General features: G+C 36.7%; 1 protein-coding gene across 3 annotated transcripts in view; it reads right to left on the reverse strand.

Moving 5' to 3' along the window:
• Window positions 1–109: 109 nt before the first annotated feature.
• The window catches only part of ACSL4 (acyl-CoA synthetase long chain family member 4), a 72,918-nt gene continuing 58,183 nt past the window's right edge, over window positions 110–14,844 (reverse strand). For all 3 annotated transcript variants that reach the window (XM_068962987.1, XM_068962985.1, XM_068962988.1), the window contains 4 exons: window positions 12,921–13,112; window positions 11,607–11,721; window positions 9,145–9,302; window positions 110–3,002 (listed from right to left, as the gene is read on the reverse strand). In XM_068962987.1, coding sequence (XP_068819088.1) covers window positions 2,845–3,002; window positions 9,145–9,302; window positions 11,607–11,721; window positions 12,921–13,112 — 623 coding nt within the window. In that variant the 3' untranslated portion in view covers window positions 110–2,844. The remainder of the gene's footprint in view (window positions 3,003–9,144; window positions 9,303–11,606; window positions 11,722–12,920; window positions 13,113–14,844) is intronic.

Below are 14,844 nucleotides of genomic sequence, written 5' to 3' on the forward strand. Positions count from 1 at the left end.
TAAGCACAAATTGGCTTGATAACATGGGTGGATTTATTTCTTAAGATTCGAGTGCAAACTTAAAAACGAGAACAAAGCTTTTCATCAAGGAAAACACGAAAATCTAAGTAACAATCCTGCAATCGTGCATTTTAACAGAAAATACAAATATGAATACATTCTAATTTGTAACTACATTTGAAAATTAAAATATTTCTCTCCAAATCCCAAATACCCCACAATCTTTAATCTGTTTTCATCTTGCTATTCCAGAAACATCTGTAACATGCCATCAGGAAAATACAGGCAAAGATTATTAATCAATCTTTTATGACCACAGAAACATCATTCTTAACTTCTGACTGTTTGAATCATTCATCTGTATCTCAGTTCCAAAAAGTGATACAATTATACCTCCACTCCAGAAAAAAAAAAGAATCAATACAAATATCAAGGAGGCAAGATACTTTCACATAATTAAAGCAAAAGTCACAGGTGTTTGACTTAGAAATGTACATACTTGTAGGAAATTTTGGAGGCAAGATCCTTTCATGTAATTAAAGCAAAAATCACAGGTGTTCATCTTAGAAATGTACATACTTGTAGGAAATTTTTAAAGTACAACTTTATTTGATGGCTGACATGTAATAATAACAGTGAACGATTTAAACCAGTATAAAAATGTAGGATCAAAATCTTTAGGCTCAAATACTTGAAAAGTCACTATGAATATGGAAAGATCTGTTTACATAAACAAGTGTATTTTTTGATGAAAAATCGGGGGGTAGTGGCATCTCCCTGGTCCCTTAACAATATTTGGATTTTCACAAAGAATTAGCAGCACCCATCCTTAAGTGTTAATTACGTGTTTCTAAAGGACCCATACAACAGATTAGTTGGCAGTGTTCTAGCTTTTGGGAGATGGGAGTGGGTAGGGGTGCAAATATCTGAGTATGTATGCATGCACTCACACATTTAAAATCACCATTCCAAAAGGGGGGGGGGGTCACATACTGAAAAAGTCTAAGTACATCATCCTTAGAGGGTCAACAGTGGGAACAGCAGAAGCTGAATAGTAGTCTACTTGGTAAGAATGGTTTTTCACGCTTCAAAGGCAATTTGGGAAGAATGAGAATACTCACATACACATAACTTCAGGGGGCCTTGCTTCAAATTTTACATTGCAGACACTGAACATTCTTTACAAAAACCTTCATTCTTGCTTATAATAACACCAGATGATTTTTCCTTTTTACCACCATATACATAACATTTAAATATTTTCTTTATAAATATTCTAGAGCAAAAAGAATGTGTTTTGTTGCAGTGGTGGCCCACAACTGTACAAAGCAATATAAGCAACATATATATATAGGCATATATATATGTATATATATAAAATGATTAAGAAAAAAGTGCAAAGAATAACAGTATTAAGAAGTTTTGTGGTTTTTTACAGTAACTATGGTTCAAGTGTGACTATATTTCAGGGATATATAATCCCAGATTTCAATTAAAGATTCAACAAGAAGCCCACACACAAAGTTACTGCACAAATATCAGTCCCTTATTGAGTAACTTCCCTTCTCCCAAATCCAGCATTTCCAGTTTCTAAACTCTTCTTACAAACAGGAAAAAAAGTAGTAACAGTGTGTTCTTCCCTTTAACTTCCCCAAATTCATCCAAGTTAATTAATCATTCATAGATTCAAACAAGATAGCAGGGAATTCATTTATCATAATCTGCTTTGCTAAAATTAAAGCAAAATGCAATGCTTTTAGAAATACCAATTGATCAAGAATCAAATCAGCAACAGCAAACAGACCTTAAATTATGAGTGTGATTTAATATACTTTAAAATCAATCCCTGTTATTAAAGATAAATTCAGAGTCTAAATCCTTTCCCAGGTTCAATGCTATGCAAGAGTCAGGATAAGAAATACTCAGGATTTCATCACCTTTTCTAACAGAGAAAATGCTCCCACTAAAATTTGATTAAATTTCTATCATTTTAACTCTTGGTTTCAGTCTTATTTTGAACAGAGAAAGGCAATTTTCAGCATTTTGAAGATGTACTTTTATACTTAAGCCATTCAAATAATTACAGTTACTGATTTTCAATCTCCAAGTTTCAAACAACAGTTCAATTTCCCTTTAAATGTATTACTAGATATTTTTTGGTGCATTTATATGTTTTTATTCTAACTTCAGGCACTGTAATTATTCACAATATTATAATGATTCTACGTCTAACCTACACAACAATTATGAATCCTAAAATGGTTTCCAATGTTTTTATTTGATTCCGTATATTACATTACAAATCAAGACAAATGGTTGGAAGAGAATTTTAAAGCCCTGCAGTACTTCTGCTTTGAGTAGTGTTAATACATTTTTTTGGTCATGCTTAATATTTAAGCATCTTCTGAACTAGGAAGACAGTAGACGTTGGAAGTTGCAAATTTCCTCAAACTACATTCTACTCCAGCTCTAATTTATTTTGTTCAACATTAAATTTTTTTCTTTAATGAAACAAGTATCAGTTCAGTTCAGTCGCTCAGTAGTGTCCAACTCTTTGCGACCCCATGAGTAAAATCTTAGGCTAATTTTTAAAAACAGAAGGTTTGTTCTAAAATTAATAACACAATTACAGGGAAATAACTTTTCAATTTCAGCTTCACTAGAACTATGGAAACTAATTAAAGTGGACTTAATCTCTTTTGGTTTTGATTTTTTGTTACTATGTCTTTAGAACGATACACTTTACATTCTAACAGACAGTTCAATGATGCGAGGCTTAAAACTCTAGAACCAAAAAAACCACCAAGCCACCTTCTGCACAACTGTAAATACAAGATCAGCATTTCATTTGCCCCCATACATTCGCTCAATGTCTTTGAGGTAATGGTTCTTCAGTTCCTTCCTTTTCAGTTTGAAAGCATCAGTGACCAAACCAGTTTCTGGGGTCCAGGGCTCTGGGCTTAAGCGAACCTTGATTGGAATTTCAAATCGCTCCAGTTTCACTGAAGTGAGAAGTGTAGGGGCAGGGAGAGGAAAGGGAGGAAAGGAGAGGGGGAAGAGCGCAAGAAAGAAACAATTAATAAAACATGAGTTTTGCAGGATTTAGATGATGCAGGTGATGAGATAAACTTACTTAATGGTATGTTATAGTTAATTAATAATACCACCACCTTATAATTTCATTTTATACTTCTCAAAGTACACATCAATTGTTTCAGTTGTATGGTTTTGGTCTATGCAGTTTTTTTCCCTAATATATATGTCCCCAGGCCATGTAGTGGTAAAGAATCTGTCTGCCAATGCAGGAGATGCAGGTTCTATCCCTGGCTCAGGAAGATTCCCCAGACAAGGGCATGGTGACCCACTCCAGTATTCTTGCCTGGAGAATCGCATGGACAGAGGAGCCTGGCGGGCTACAGTCCACAGGGTTGCAAAGAGTCGGACATGACTGAGTACACACACACACACACACACACACACATATATATATATGTAGGGTGTAGACACCCTCCTATTTAGAGTCTATCTGCTGCCCCCTCTGCCTGGAATGGCCTTCCCTATTGTAGCTGCACAGCTCGCTTCCTTACTTCATCCAAGTGTCTGTTCAAATGTCACCTCCTCAGAGAGGACTTCCCTGACCACTCCTAACAAAACAGAAGTCCCTTTGTCTCTCTGTATCCCCTTATGCTATCTTTTCTTCAAAATACTTATCACCACCCCATACATTGTATAGGTGTCTCACTTATTAAAATGTAAGCTTCATGAAAGCAGGGGCTTTGTTCTATTCACTGCCATTCACAGGCTACATTGAGCCCTCAAGAAGCACATACATATTTATTCACTCATTCCACATAGCCTCTAGATAACTGTTCTTCAGAAACTTTATTATAATTCAAATAATCAAAAGGGGGTTGTGAATTTCATACTTTTAAACGATATAAGAACTGATGTAGCACATAATGGGTTTGAGTTAGACAACACTTGTTGAAAGAAATATAAGAAAATGGTGAAAATAAAGAGAAGCAATCAATATAGTACTCAATGATTTTAAATCTCAATAAGTTATAGTCAGTCAAGTTACTTGTTATTAATACAACGTCTTCTTTAAGATTCTGAAGGCTCACTACTAACAGTAATGTTAATCTACAGATGAGCTTTATTTTATATGCTATTATTTAAAACAGCAGTTTTGAAGACACCAACATCCACATGCTTTAAAACTACTACTAAACAGCCTTAGGTAACTTTAGGGGTAACTTGGTTTTAGTGATAGGCACAAGGAACTCAAATTCAATGAAGCTTTTGTTATAAGGCTAGTCTAAGTTTTATGAAAGCTTGGTTGAATTAGTGAGTTTCTCATTAAAATAAGAGAAAAATATAAAGCTGAGTATGAAAAGTAATCTTTTGAACTACTTAAAACCAACTTCCTAAAAGTGATGCCTAAAAAGGTAAATAAAAGGATATGAAACTTGTTTCCCTGGTGGCTTCCCTGGTTGCTAAGATGGTAAAGAATCCACCTGCAATGCAGGAGATCCAGATTTGATCCCTGGGTCAGGAAGATCCCCTGGAGGAGGGCATGGCAACACTCTCCAGTATTCTTGCCTTGAGAATTCCATGGACAGAGGAGCCTGGCAGGCTACAGGCTATGGGGTCGCAAAGAGTCGGACATGACTGAGCAACTAACACTATCAAAACTTGTTCAAATTAACTGTATTTACTCTGATGATACATTACAGCTCAGTTACACAGAGGTCCCTGAAATAAGGCCAAATTTGAATTTCAAGGGAATAACTCAAGTATTGACCAGGCGCCAGAACCTTTTTTTTGTATTACTTTCCCTACTTACCTAGGTCCTATTCCAGAAACACTGACAACAATGAGACAAAACAGGCATATTATTTCAATTGCACACAAGCAAATAAAGCATATATATATTTTAAATGCTGCATCAGAGGTTTCCAAGTTTTGGAAGTGCCTAAATATTATCTAGTACCACAAGTTATAGAGAACAATAGGCAATCACATAGTTTCCTATAAAAAGGAAAAGTTGCCAACAAGTGAAAAAGATTAGGGGAAGAGAAAAAGACAATTTTAATCATGGCATTTTATCAGAATTATCTAGGACATTATGAAATGTGACCTGCAGGTGGCAGCAAATGTCAGGTTTTTTAGCCAGTGATTAATTGTCAAATCACCCCAAAACAATTATTTTGCATTCTTATCAATACCTTGCACTTATATTTAAAACATGAAGAGGCCTGCTATGAACAATGCATGATTTCAGGCAGATTTAGCTGAGACCAATCAAAACTATTTCATACTTTTTTGCCTTAGTCTCTGAAATTAGGGCTTCTTTGGTGACTCAAAAGTTAAAGAATGGGAGACCCAGGTTCTATCCCTGGGTTGGAAAGATCCCCTGGAGAAGGGAATGGTTACCCTCTCCAGTATTCTTGCCTGGAGAATCCCATGGACAGAGGAGCCTGGTGGGCTACAGTCCATGGGGCCACAAAGAATCAGACACAATTGAGAGAGTAACACTTTCACTTTCTGAAATTATAATCTGAAGCAAAAGATTAGTAAAATAAATCTTTTGTGGCACAGACAAGCTCATGAATTATACAGACTTAACTCATGATTACTGTTCATTAACCAAATCATGAACTGTTCAGTTTCATGTCTATTCCAAACATAGGAAAGTTATGTAGATGTATTAGGTCCTAGAATTTTGTTCCATTTTTCAATGAAAAACTTCCCCCATTATTGCTTTCACACAGTTAAATATTCAATGATGAATTATTCAAGTCACATTCTAGTCCATTAGTACTTTGAGAGTGACTAACAGCCTCTCCTATTGACTGAAACTGTTTTTAAAATACTACATTTAAAGAAAAAAATGAGGATTTGTGTCAAAGAAAATTCTGGAAGCCTGGTGATATTAACATAAAAAGTGTGATATGTCAATAATACTATAACAAAACCAACTTTAAGAAAAAATTAAGCCACTGTCTTTATGCTAATAAAGTAACATACTTTTTAGATTATGTTAATAACTGTTATCCAAAACTTTACAGTGACCAGAGTTACCTAGAAGAATGTTCTTCTTGGGGGAAATAGTTTTTTAACTTCAACTTGCTAACAAATGTTGCAAACTCTTTATTTAAACCAAAGTGGAACTCGAGTAGGTAATCTAAAAAAATAAGAGTACCCTAGCTAGGGAAATAGGTGTGCTCATGTATCTCTAACAGGAGTATAAACTAGTCCAATTTTTCTGGGGGAAGAGGGAGTTATTTCACAACATAAGGCAAACCAGGCACGTGTGCTAAGTTGCTTCTGACTCTGTGCGATCCTATGGAGTACAGCCTGCCAGGCTCCTCTGTCCATGGGATTCTCCAGGCAAGAATACTGGAGTGGATTGTCATGCCCTGCTCCAGGGAATCTTCCTGACACAGAACCTTCGTCTCATGTCTCCTGCACTGACAGGCAGACTCTTTACCACTAACGCCACCTGGGAAGTCTAAGGTAAACCATAAGCCTTTAAAATATAATTTTCCCTAACTCAGAAATTTCATTTCTGGGGCTTCCCTGGTGGCTCAGTGGTAAAGAATCCATCTGGCAATGCAGGAGACACAAGTGCACTCCCTGGTCTGGAAAGATCCCACATGCCTCAGAGCAACTAAGCCCAGGCACCACAACTATTGAGCCTGTGCTCTAGAGACCAGGGACTGCAGCTACTGAAGCCCATTGCCGAGAGCCTGTGCACTGCAACGAGAGAAGCCACTGCAGGGAGAAGACCCCACTTGCTGTAACTAGACAAAGCCCACACACAGCAATAAAGACCCAGCGCAGGCAAAATGAAATAAATAAAATTATTTTAAAAAAAGAAATTCAATGGCTAAGGATTCATACTAATAAAATAATTACATAAAAAAATAAATTGACTGGGAGGCGAGAACAGGTGGGGGTCTATTTGTTTAACAGTAGAGGGAAAAAGTCTAACAAGTAGACACTCCTACCCTGGAATACTATTAACTAAAAAAAATGGTAATGCAATTCTATATCTACTGACTTAGAAGAAAGTAGATGACATTGATACGTTAAGTATATATACCAGAATGTAATGTCACCATCCAAAGGTAACTACTATCAAGTGATTTTTGCTTCCTCCTTTAAATTTTCTGTATTGTCCAGTAGTTTAGAATGAATATAGGAAACTTGTCCTCAGAAAAATGATATTTTCATTTTTTGGAGGGAAGGTAACAGGTTAAACTAGGTTAACAGCTTCCAATTAAGCATGCAGAGTACACAGTTTATACAGGTTCCCCTGGAAAATAAACAGTTTGAAAATAATTTTTATATTAAAAAGGTATCAACCTCATAGGAAAAAAAACAGAATCACGAGAAAGAGGACAGTGGGTGAGAGGACTCAAGAAAATCTTATAAGACCAAAAGCAAATGGGCTAAAAAGCTAACTGCTGACATTGAAGGACACTGACAGGCAAACCGACTTCCCGAGCCCATAGACAGAAGCTACAGGGGCCAAAGAAAGAGATGAGAGGCACACTGAAAACAGGAGGGCTGATCCCCGCCTCCTCAGAGGACAGTTCTCTCTTACTCTGCTCGTCCCCAACCAGGCTGGAGATAGGTGTGCATGTGTGCTAAGTTGTTTCAGTCACGTCCAATTCTTTGTGACCCTATGGATTGTAGCCCCCCAGGCTCCTCTGTCCATGGGATTCTCCAGGCAAGAATATAGGAGGGGGTTGCCATGCCTTCCTCCATCGGATCTTCCCAACCCATGGATCAAACCTGCATTTCTTAAGTCTCCTGCATTGGCAAATGGGTTGTTTATCACTAGTGTCACCTGGGAAGCCCCAACTGAACTAGAGACTCTGGACTCAAGGAAACCAGGTACAGTAGAGGGAGGGAATAAAGCTGAAAACCCAAGAATTCAGTGAGGAGAAGATCTACGTACCCCAGCCCCGAGTCCCTTTTGTGGCTGCCAGAATACTGACACTCGGGTTAATATCACTCCAGGGAAGACAGTGGAGAAGTCTTTGCAGCAACAGTATTACCCAAGATGTTAACATTTGAGTAACCTTTCAGTGAAGCCCAGTAAGTTTTCCAAACAGCTTTTTAGTACCTTGTTCTCAAATATGAATGGGCAAAGGTCAGCAGATGTATGTGAGGCTAACCAAAGCAAGCAGAAAGTGGAACTTGGAGGAAACAGGAACACTAACAGAAGAAGAAAACGTCATAAAAGTTATCCTCAGAGGATGACTGCACCCAGGAAAAAGCAACTGGATGCTACTGAAAGGACACTGAGAAAGCAGGAAAGAGCTCTTGAAAATCTCAATCCTGATATTAGAAGCTGGAAATTCAACACACTGAAGCAATGATAAAGTTGAGGGATCTGCCAGAATATAAAACAAAATGGACCAGACAGAATACAAAAGAAAAAATAGATAAGAAAATAAGAGGATGAATGCAGAAGGTCAACAGTCATATAAAAGTAGTCCCAGATAAAAACATGAATCCGAAACTTAAAGGGGGGAAAGACTATGAAAGAAAAGCAAACGCACAACAAAAGGTAAATGGATATTTCCCAGAAACAAAGAGCAGAGATCTCTAGATTAAAAGGGACCACACCAAGTACGTATACATAATAGTAAATGATAAAAGATTCACACCAGGGCACATGTGAAAGTTGCTCAGTCGTGTCCGACTCTTTGCGACCCCACGGACTATATAGTCCATGGAATTCTCCAGGCCAGAATACTGGAGTGGGTAGCCTTTCTCTTCTTCAAGGGATCTTCCTGACCCAGGAATCGAACTGGGTCTCCTGCATTGCAGGCAGATTCTTTACCAACTGAGCTATCAGGGACGCCCAATGAGAACAAAGACAGACCATTCCAAACACAGGCTAGATGACCACTTAGCAGGGATGCTGTGACATGCAATAAAGAATTAGATAGGTTACTTCACCATATAACATTTAAAGATCCTTTCATTAAGAAAATTCATTATATATAAGAGTTTTTTTTAAAACTTGTATTTTATTATCAAAACAGACATCTTGAAAAGCCTAATGCATAGGACTTCATTAAATAACTTTTGAGGACTTCAGCAGACAAACAATTTCTTACTTACTGGTATTTGCAGCTTCTCTAATCTCTTTCAGTATTTCAGCTTCCATGGCAGGGTTATTGCAGATATCAACCCAAGTTCCTTCTACCCCTTTCTGTTGTGCCAAAAGTGTCAACTTTTGCTGATTAGGAACCACAAAACTTATCACATAGGACTGGTCACTAAAAATTTAGATAATAAAGCAGAACAGAAATTAAAACATAGATTCAACGAAAATAATACACATAAGTCCAAATATATATTTCTCTTGTTACAAGTTCATTAAGAAGTAATAAAACCCATAGTACAGCCATAAACACAGACATATAGATAGACCAATAGAATAGACTACAGTTCAGAATAAATCCTTGCATATATGGTTAAATGATCTTCAACAAGAGCACCACGACCACTCAATGGGGAAAGGACAGTCTCTAAAACAAATAGTGTTGAAAGAATTGGATATCTACCTATAAAGGAATGAAGCTGGACCTGTATCTTATAGCACATAGGAAAATTAACTCAAAATAGATCAAAGACCTAAACATGTAGGAGCTAAAATAATAAAACACCTAGAAGAAAACAAGGGGAAAGATTTATGACATTGGATTTGGCAATGCTTTCTTAGATATGATACCAAAGGCACAGGCAACAAAAGAAAAAATAGATGAAGAGTACAAGAAAAATAAAAAACTTTTTGTGTATCAAAGGTTACAACAGGGTATAAAAAGGCAATCTATGGAACTGGACAAACTATTTGCAAATGATATATCTGATAAGGGGTTAATATTTAGCATGTATAAAGAATTCATACAACTCAATAACAACAAAAAAATAATTCTATTAAAAAATGGGCAAAGACCTGAAACCATAAAACTCCTAGAGGAAAACAAAGGTGGAAGCTCTTTGACATAGGTGTGGTAATGACTTTTTAAATTAGACACCAAAAGCAAAGGCAAAAAAATCAAAAACAAACAAGTAGGAGCATATAAAAAGCTTCTGCATAGCAAAGAAGTCATCAACGAAATGAAAAGGCCACCTACAAAATGGGAGAAAAGTATTTGAAAAATCGTATCTGATACAGGGCTAATATCCAAAATATATAAAGAACTCATATAACTCAATAGCAAAAAATATTCAGTTAAAATAGGTATGGGGATCTGAATAGACACTTCTCCAAAGAAGACATACAGATGGCCAACAGGTACATGAAAAGGTGCTCAATACCAGGGAAATGCAAATCAAAACCATAATAAGATATCACCTCATACCTATTAAAATGGCTATTATCAAAAAGCCAAGAAATAACAAGTTTGGGGGAGGATGTGAAGAAAAAGGAACACTTGTGCACTGTTGATGGGAATGCAAATTGGTGCAGGCACTATAGAAAACAGTATGGAGGCTCCTCAAAAAATTAGAAATGGAACTGTCATGTGATCCAGTAATCTAACTTCTTGGTATAAGTCCAAAGGAAAGGAAAACAGGATAGCAAAGAGATAGCTGGTCCATGTCCACAGCTGCATAGTCCATGTGATGGACTGCGTGCATTAGTCCCTAATAGCCAAGATACAGAAACAAGTGTCTATCAGTGGATGAATGGATAAAGATGTGGTGTATATGTACAATGGAATATTACTGAGCCATGAGAAGGAAAGAGATTCTGCCATTTGACTGCTCAGATACCTTGAATAAACAGAATCATATGGTGCTTATCTTTTTGTAACTGGATTATTTCACTTAGAATTTCCCTCAGGGTTCATCTATACTGTAGTATGTATCAGAATTTCCTTCCTTATTAAGGCTGAATAATATTCTAGCCAGTCACAAAAAGACAAGCATTGTATGATTCTATTTATTTAAGGCATCTAGAGTAGTCAAATTCACAGAAACAGAAAGGAGAATGTTGGTGGACAGGGGTGGGGAAGATGGGGGGAAGGAGGAAACGTGGAGTTGTTTAATGGACACTGAGTTTCACTTTTGCACGATGAAAAGTTCTGGAGATTGGTTGTACAACAATGTAAGTATACTTAACCCTAGTGAACTATATTAAGAATGGTTAAGATGGTAAATTTAGGTTTTGTGTTTTTTACAATGAAATTTTTTAAAGGGAGTAATAAAGTCCAGAAAAATAAACCATCTTAACATATAAAGAAAGAAAATGGTTCAGTCTCTCAGGCTTTTTATTTAGTAAACTTATACTAGCTGTGTTACCTTCTTAGGAAAATTACTTATGCTAAGTTTCAGTTGTTATGGATGTTAAACCAAATAACTGTTGTGGCATAGCAAGACATTGTAGGTGGTCCATAAATGGTTAAAATGTCTGGAGTATCTCAAATGACCTTTAAGCTGTTGAATTCAAGAACTTTCATAAAATGTATAACATTCCCCAACTCTGAAAGTTTAATGTTTCCCTTATGATTGTATCAATATTTTCCCAATTATCCTGTAACTGTAAGTATATGAAACAAATGCGACTTTAAAATTACCTTTTGGCAAAAGCACAGATGTTATCAATAAGTGGACAGTTCTTCAGTGCAGCTTCTACTTTCCCGAGAGACACATATTCTCCTGCTTGTAACTTCACCAGATCTTTCTTACGGTCTGTAAGCATGAAGCATGTTAGCTTACCCACAGTACAGGTATGTACAATTTTGATTTCCTTTCCACCCCATTGCCTTAACCTTTAGTTATAAAGATACTTCTAAAATCTTGTTATATAGAATGCCCGCTCACACACATCAGTTAAAAAGAAAATGCCTATTTAAAGAAGTACTGGCTAAAATGTTACATCCCACACCAAAAGTTTTTCAATTTTTTTATTGTTAAAATGACTGTGCTCTAATAACATGCTGGCACAGGATGGCACAGCGTGGCTAATTATCAGGTTGTCTTATATCCCTACCCATAGGCTTGGAACCCACTCTACATGCCAACAGAGCCAACCTTTGATTCTAGCACAATTAAGGATCAAGGGGGAAAAGGCAATGAGGTTGTTACTGGTTCTAAATCAAGCCATGCTTCCAGGAAATTTCCCTGGCAGATCAAACTTCTAGGTGAAGAACCAGCTTTTCTCAGGAAATCTCTAATTCTATTCAGGTCACATATGGGTCCAGAGACAGATTTAAATGGACCGTTGGAGATATGAGTGAGGAAATTTTATGGCTTGAAAAGGGCCTGAATGAGACCCAACACTGTGATCGGTATTAGCTAGTCAAATTTTTAACTTTTGCCTGATTAAAGTGAGTAGTGTAAGGGCTATTTTGGAGTAGTTTTGAACTTCAAAGTCTATTCTAGTAGGCTCAATAAAGGCAGTGCCAAGCCAACTGACAATCTCAGAATAGATTAACATTGAGAACTGAGATGTGTTGGCCAAAAAGCTTGTTCTAAGAGTCTAGGCTAGTTAGAGTCATGTAAGTGGGCACTAGGGAAAATAATGTATCCACAATGCCTCTTGGGTGGGGAGGTAAATGGTGAGGAAGCCCTAGAATAGGGTATGTTGCAGTACATGGTTATATGTAACCAAAAAAAGGAAAAAAACCCACAAAGAAACAACCAAAAATCCCTCTTCTGAGCAATTTTTGTTTTCTCATCACCAACTGCTATTTTCCTGCTTTTCAACATGGTATTTAAAAAGAAATGGTGGTTTGCTCATAGAGCACCTACAAGAATGCACATAATTAAAAAGTCACATAGGAGGAACACTTCATCATCAATGTTATTAATGACTTGACCAATATTACCTTTCATAGTTGTTGAAGCTGCAAAAACTACAGAAAAGCACAAAAAGAGAACACACTGACCGATAATCTGTAAACACCCATCAGGATGGAATTCTCCAATATCACCAGTGCAAAACCACCTTTGGCCATTTTCATCCACAGAATAATCCTCAGCTGTTTTCTCCTCATTTTTAAAATAGCCCATGGAGATATTCTTTCCACCAATTACGATTTCACCTCTGGGGTTTGGCTTGTCATGAATTGTATAACCGCCTGGAGGTTATAAAAGCTATTTAGTTACTGTTCCAAAACAAAATTTACTTGCATTAATTCTTAAAGAGCCTTTGCTAATATTTTTTGCTGGTCAAATTTTACTTCACTCTACAGGAGCACAGTAGTTAGTATTTACTGAGATTTGTGTGAGGATAGAGGGTGACTGTGACTGCAGAAGTACCAATCCATTTGAAACCTTCCCAGGACCATAAAATTTCGCACTCAGAACATCATTAAAGCCTCACAGACAGCATTAGGGTTCACAGACATATACTAAAATAAAATCACCCCCAAGTAGGATAATATTTGATGCTGTTATAAATAAATTATTAATATGTTGATATCAAATGTGTTTCAAATATATTGTTTTAATCAAAGAGAGCAGTTTGAGAGTAAGTGCTCTCAAAGGCAACACCATGAAGTAAGAAAGTGTTAGTTGCTCAGTCATGCCCAACTCTTTGCAACCCCAGGGACTGTAGCCTGCCAGACTCCTCTGTCCATGGAGTTCTCCAGGCAAGAATACTGGAGTGGGTAGCCATTCCCTTCTCCAGGGGATCTTCTTGACCCAGGGATCGAACCTGGGTCTCCTGCAGTGCAGGCAGCCTCTTTATCACCTGAGCCACCAGAGAAGCTATGAAGTGAGAGGGAAAGGTTATTTTCTTCACTTTGCCTCTGGCCAGTCATGGCTTTAAAAGTGAAAACACCAAAATCACTGACAATGAGTCATGAAACATTTTATCACACTCATTACTTATTACTGAACAAAGCTTACTGTAAGGAAAATACACAAAAATTCGAATTGATCAACTGAGATGCTGGTTAGATTTTAGGTCATAAAAGAATTAAAAGCAGTTCCAACTGTTAGCTACTCTACCAAGTTTTATAATATACCTTGTTTCTCTGATTCCACTGCTTAATAAATAACCCACTGAATACAGCAATTTTGATGCTGATGCCCAATATACATAGACACACAGCCCCTATATTTTTTCAAATTTTCATTTTAAAGCTGGAAAGGCACTATCATGGGAGAATGAAGTCTTATTTCCAAGCTGTAAAACACCTGGGAATGAAACTGGCTTTTCAACATGGTATTTAAAAAGAAATGGTTGTTTGCTCATAGAGCACCAACAATAATGCACATAATTAAAAAGTCACATAGAAGGAACACTTAGAAACTTCAAATTCACATCAGACAAAGCACATTCATTTTCTTGGGTTTGAACAACCTAAGGGATATGTACAACAAAATAACTGGTCCTTTAAAATTTCAGTCTACGGCTCCATCCTAAGGTGAATACTCCCTTTTTAAATGTTAAGCTTTGATTTTTTTTAAACAGACAATAATATTGTACTATATCCATCAAACTTGCTTAGAGACTAAAACTTAACTATCCCATCCACTAAAAAGAAAAGGCAATTATGTAATGTAACAGAGATGCTGAATGTCAGTACAGCAACAATCATATTACAATATATAAAGGTACCAAAATAACATGTTGTATGTCTTCAATTTGCATATTATATACCAAATACAGTAAATTAAAAATAGAAGGAAATCTTAAACTTTTTAATTACTCTTCATCTGGCATGGCTAGGTTGTTAATTATTTTGCAGTTAATGAATATGCTTAATGTTTTTTCACAATTTCATCACGGGAAGACTGCCTTACTTTTGCCTTCAGCTGATTTATAGAAAAGGATTATCACTAATGTCTGTAAAGCACAGGTCT

This window comes from Capricornis sumatraensis, chromosome X, assembly GCF_032405125.1.
Source record: "Capricornis sumatraensis isolate serow.1 chromosome X, serow.2, whole genome shotgun sequence".
Classification (NCBI taxonomy): Eukaryota; Metazoa; Chordata; class Mammalia; order Artiodactyla; family Bovidae; genus Capricornis; species Capricornis sumatraensis.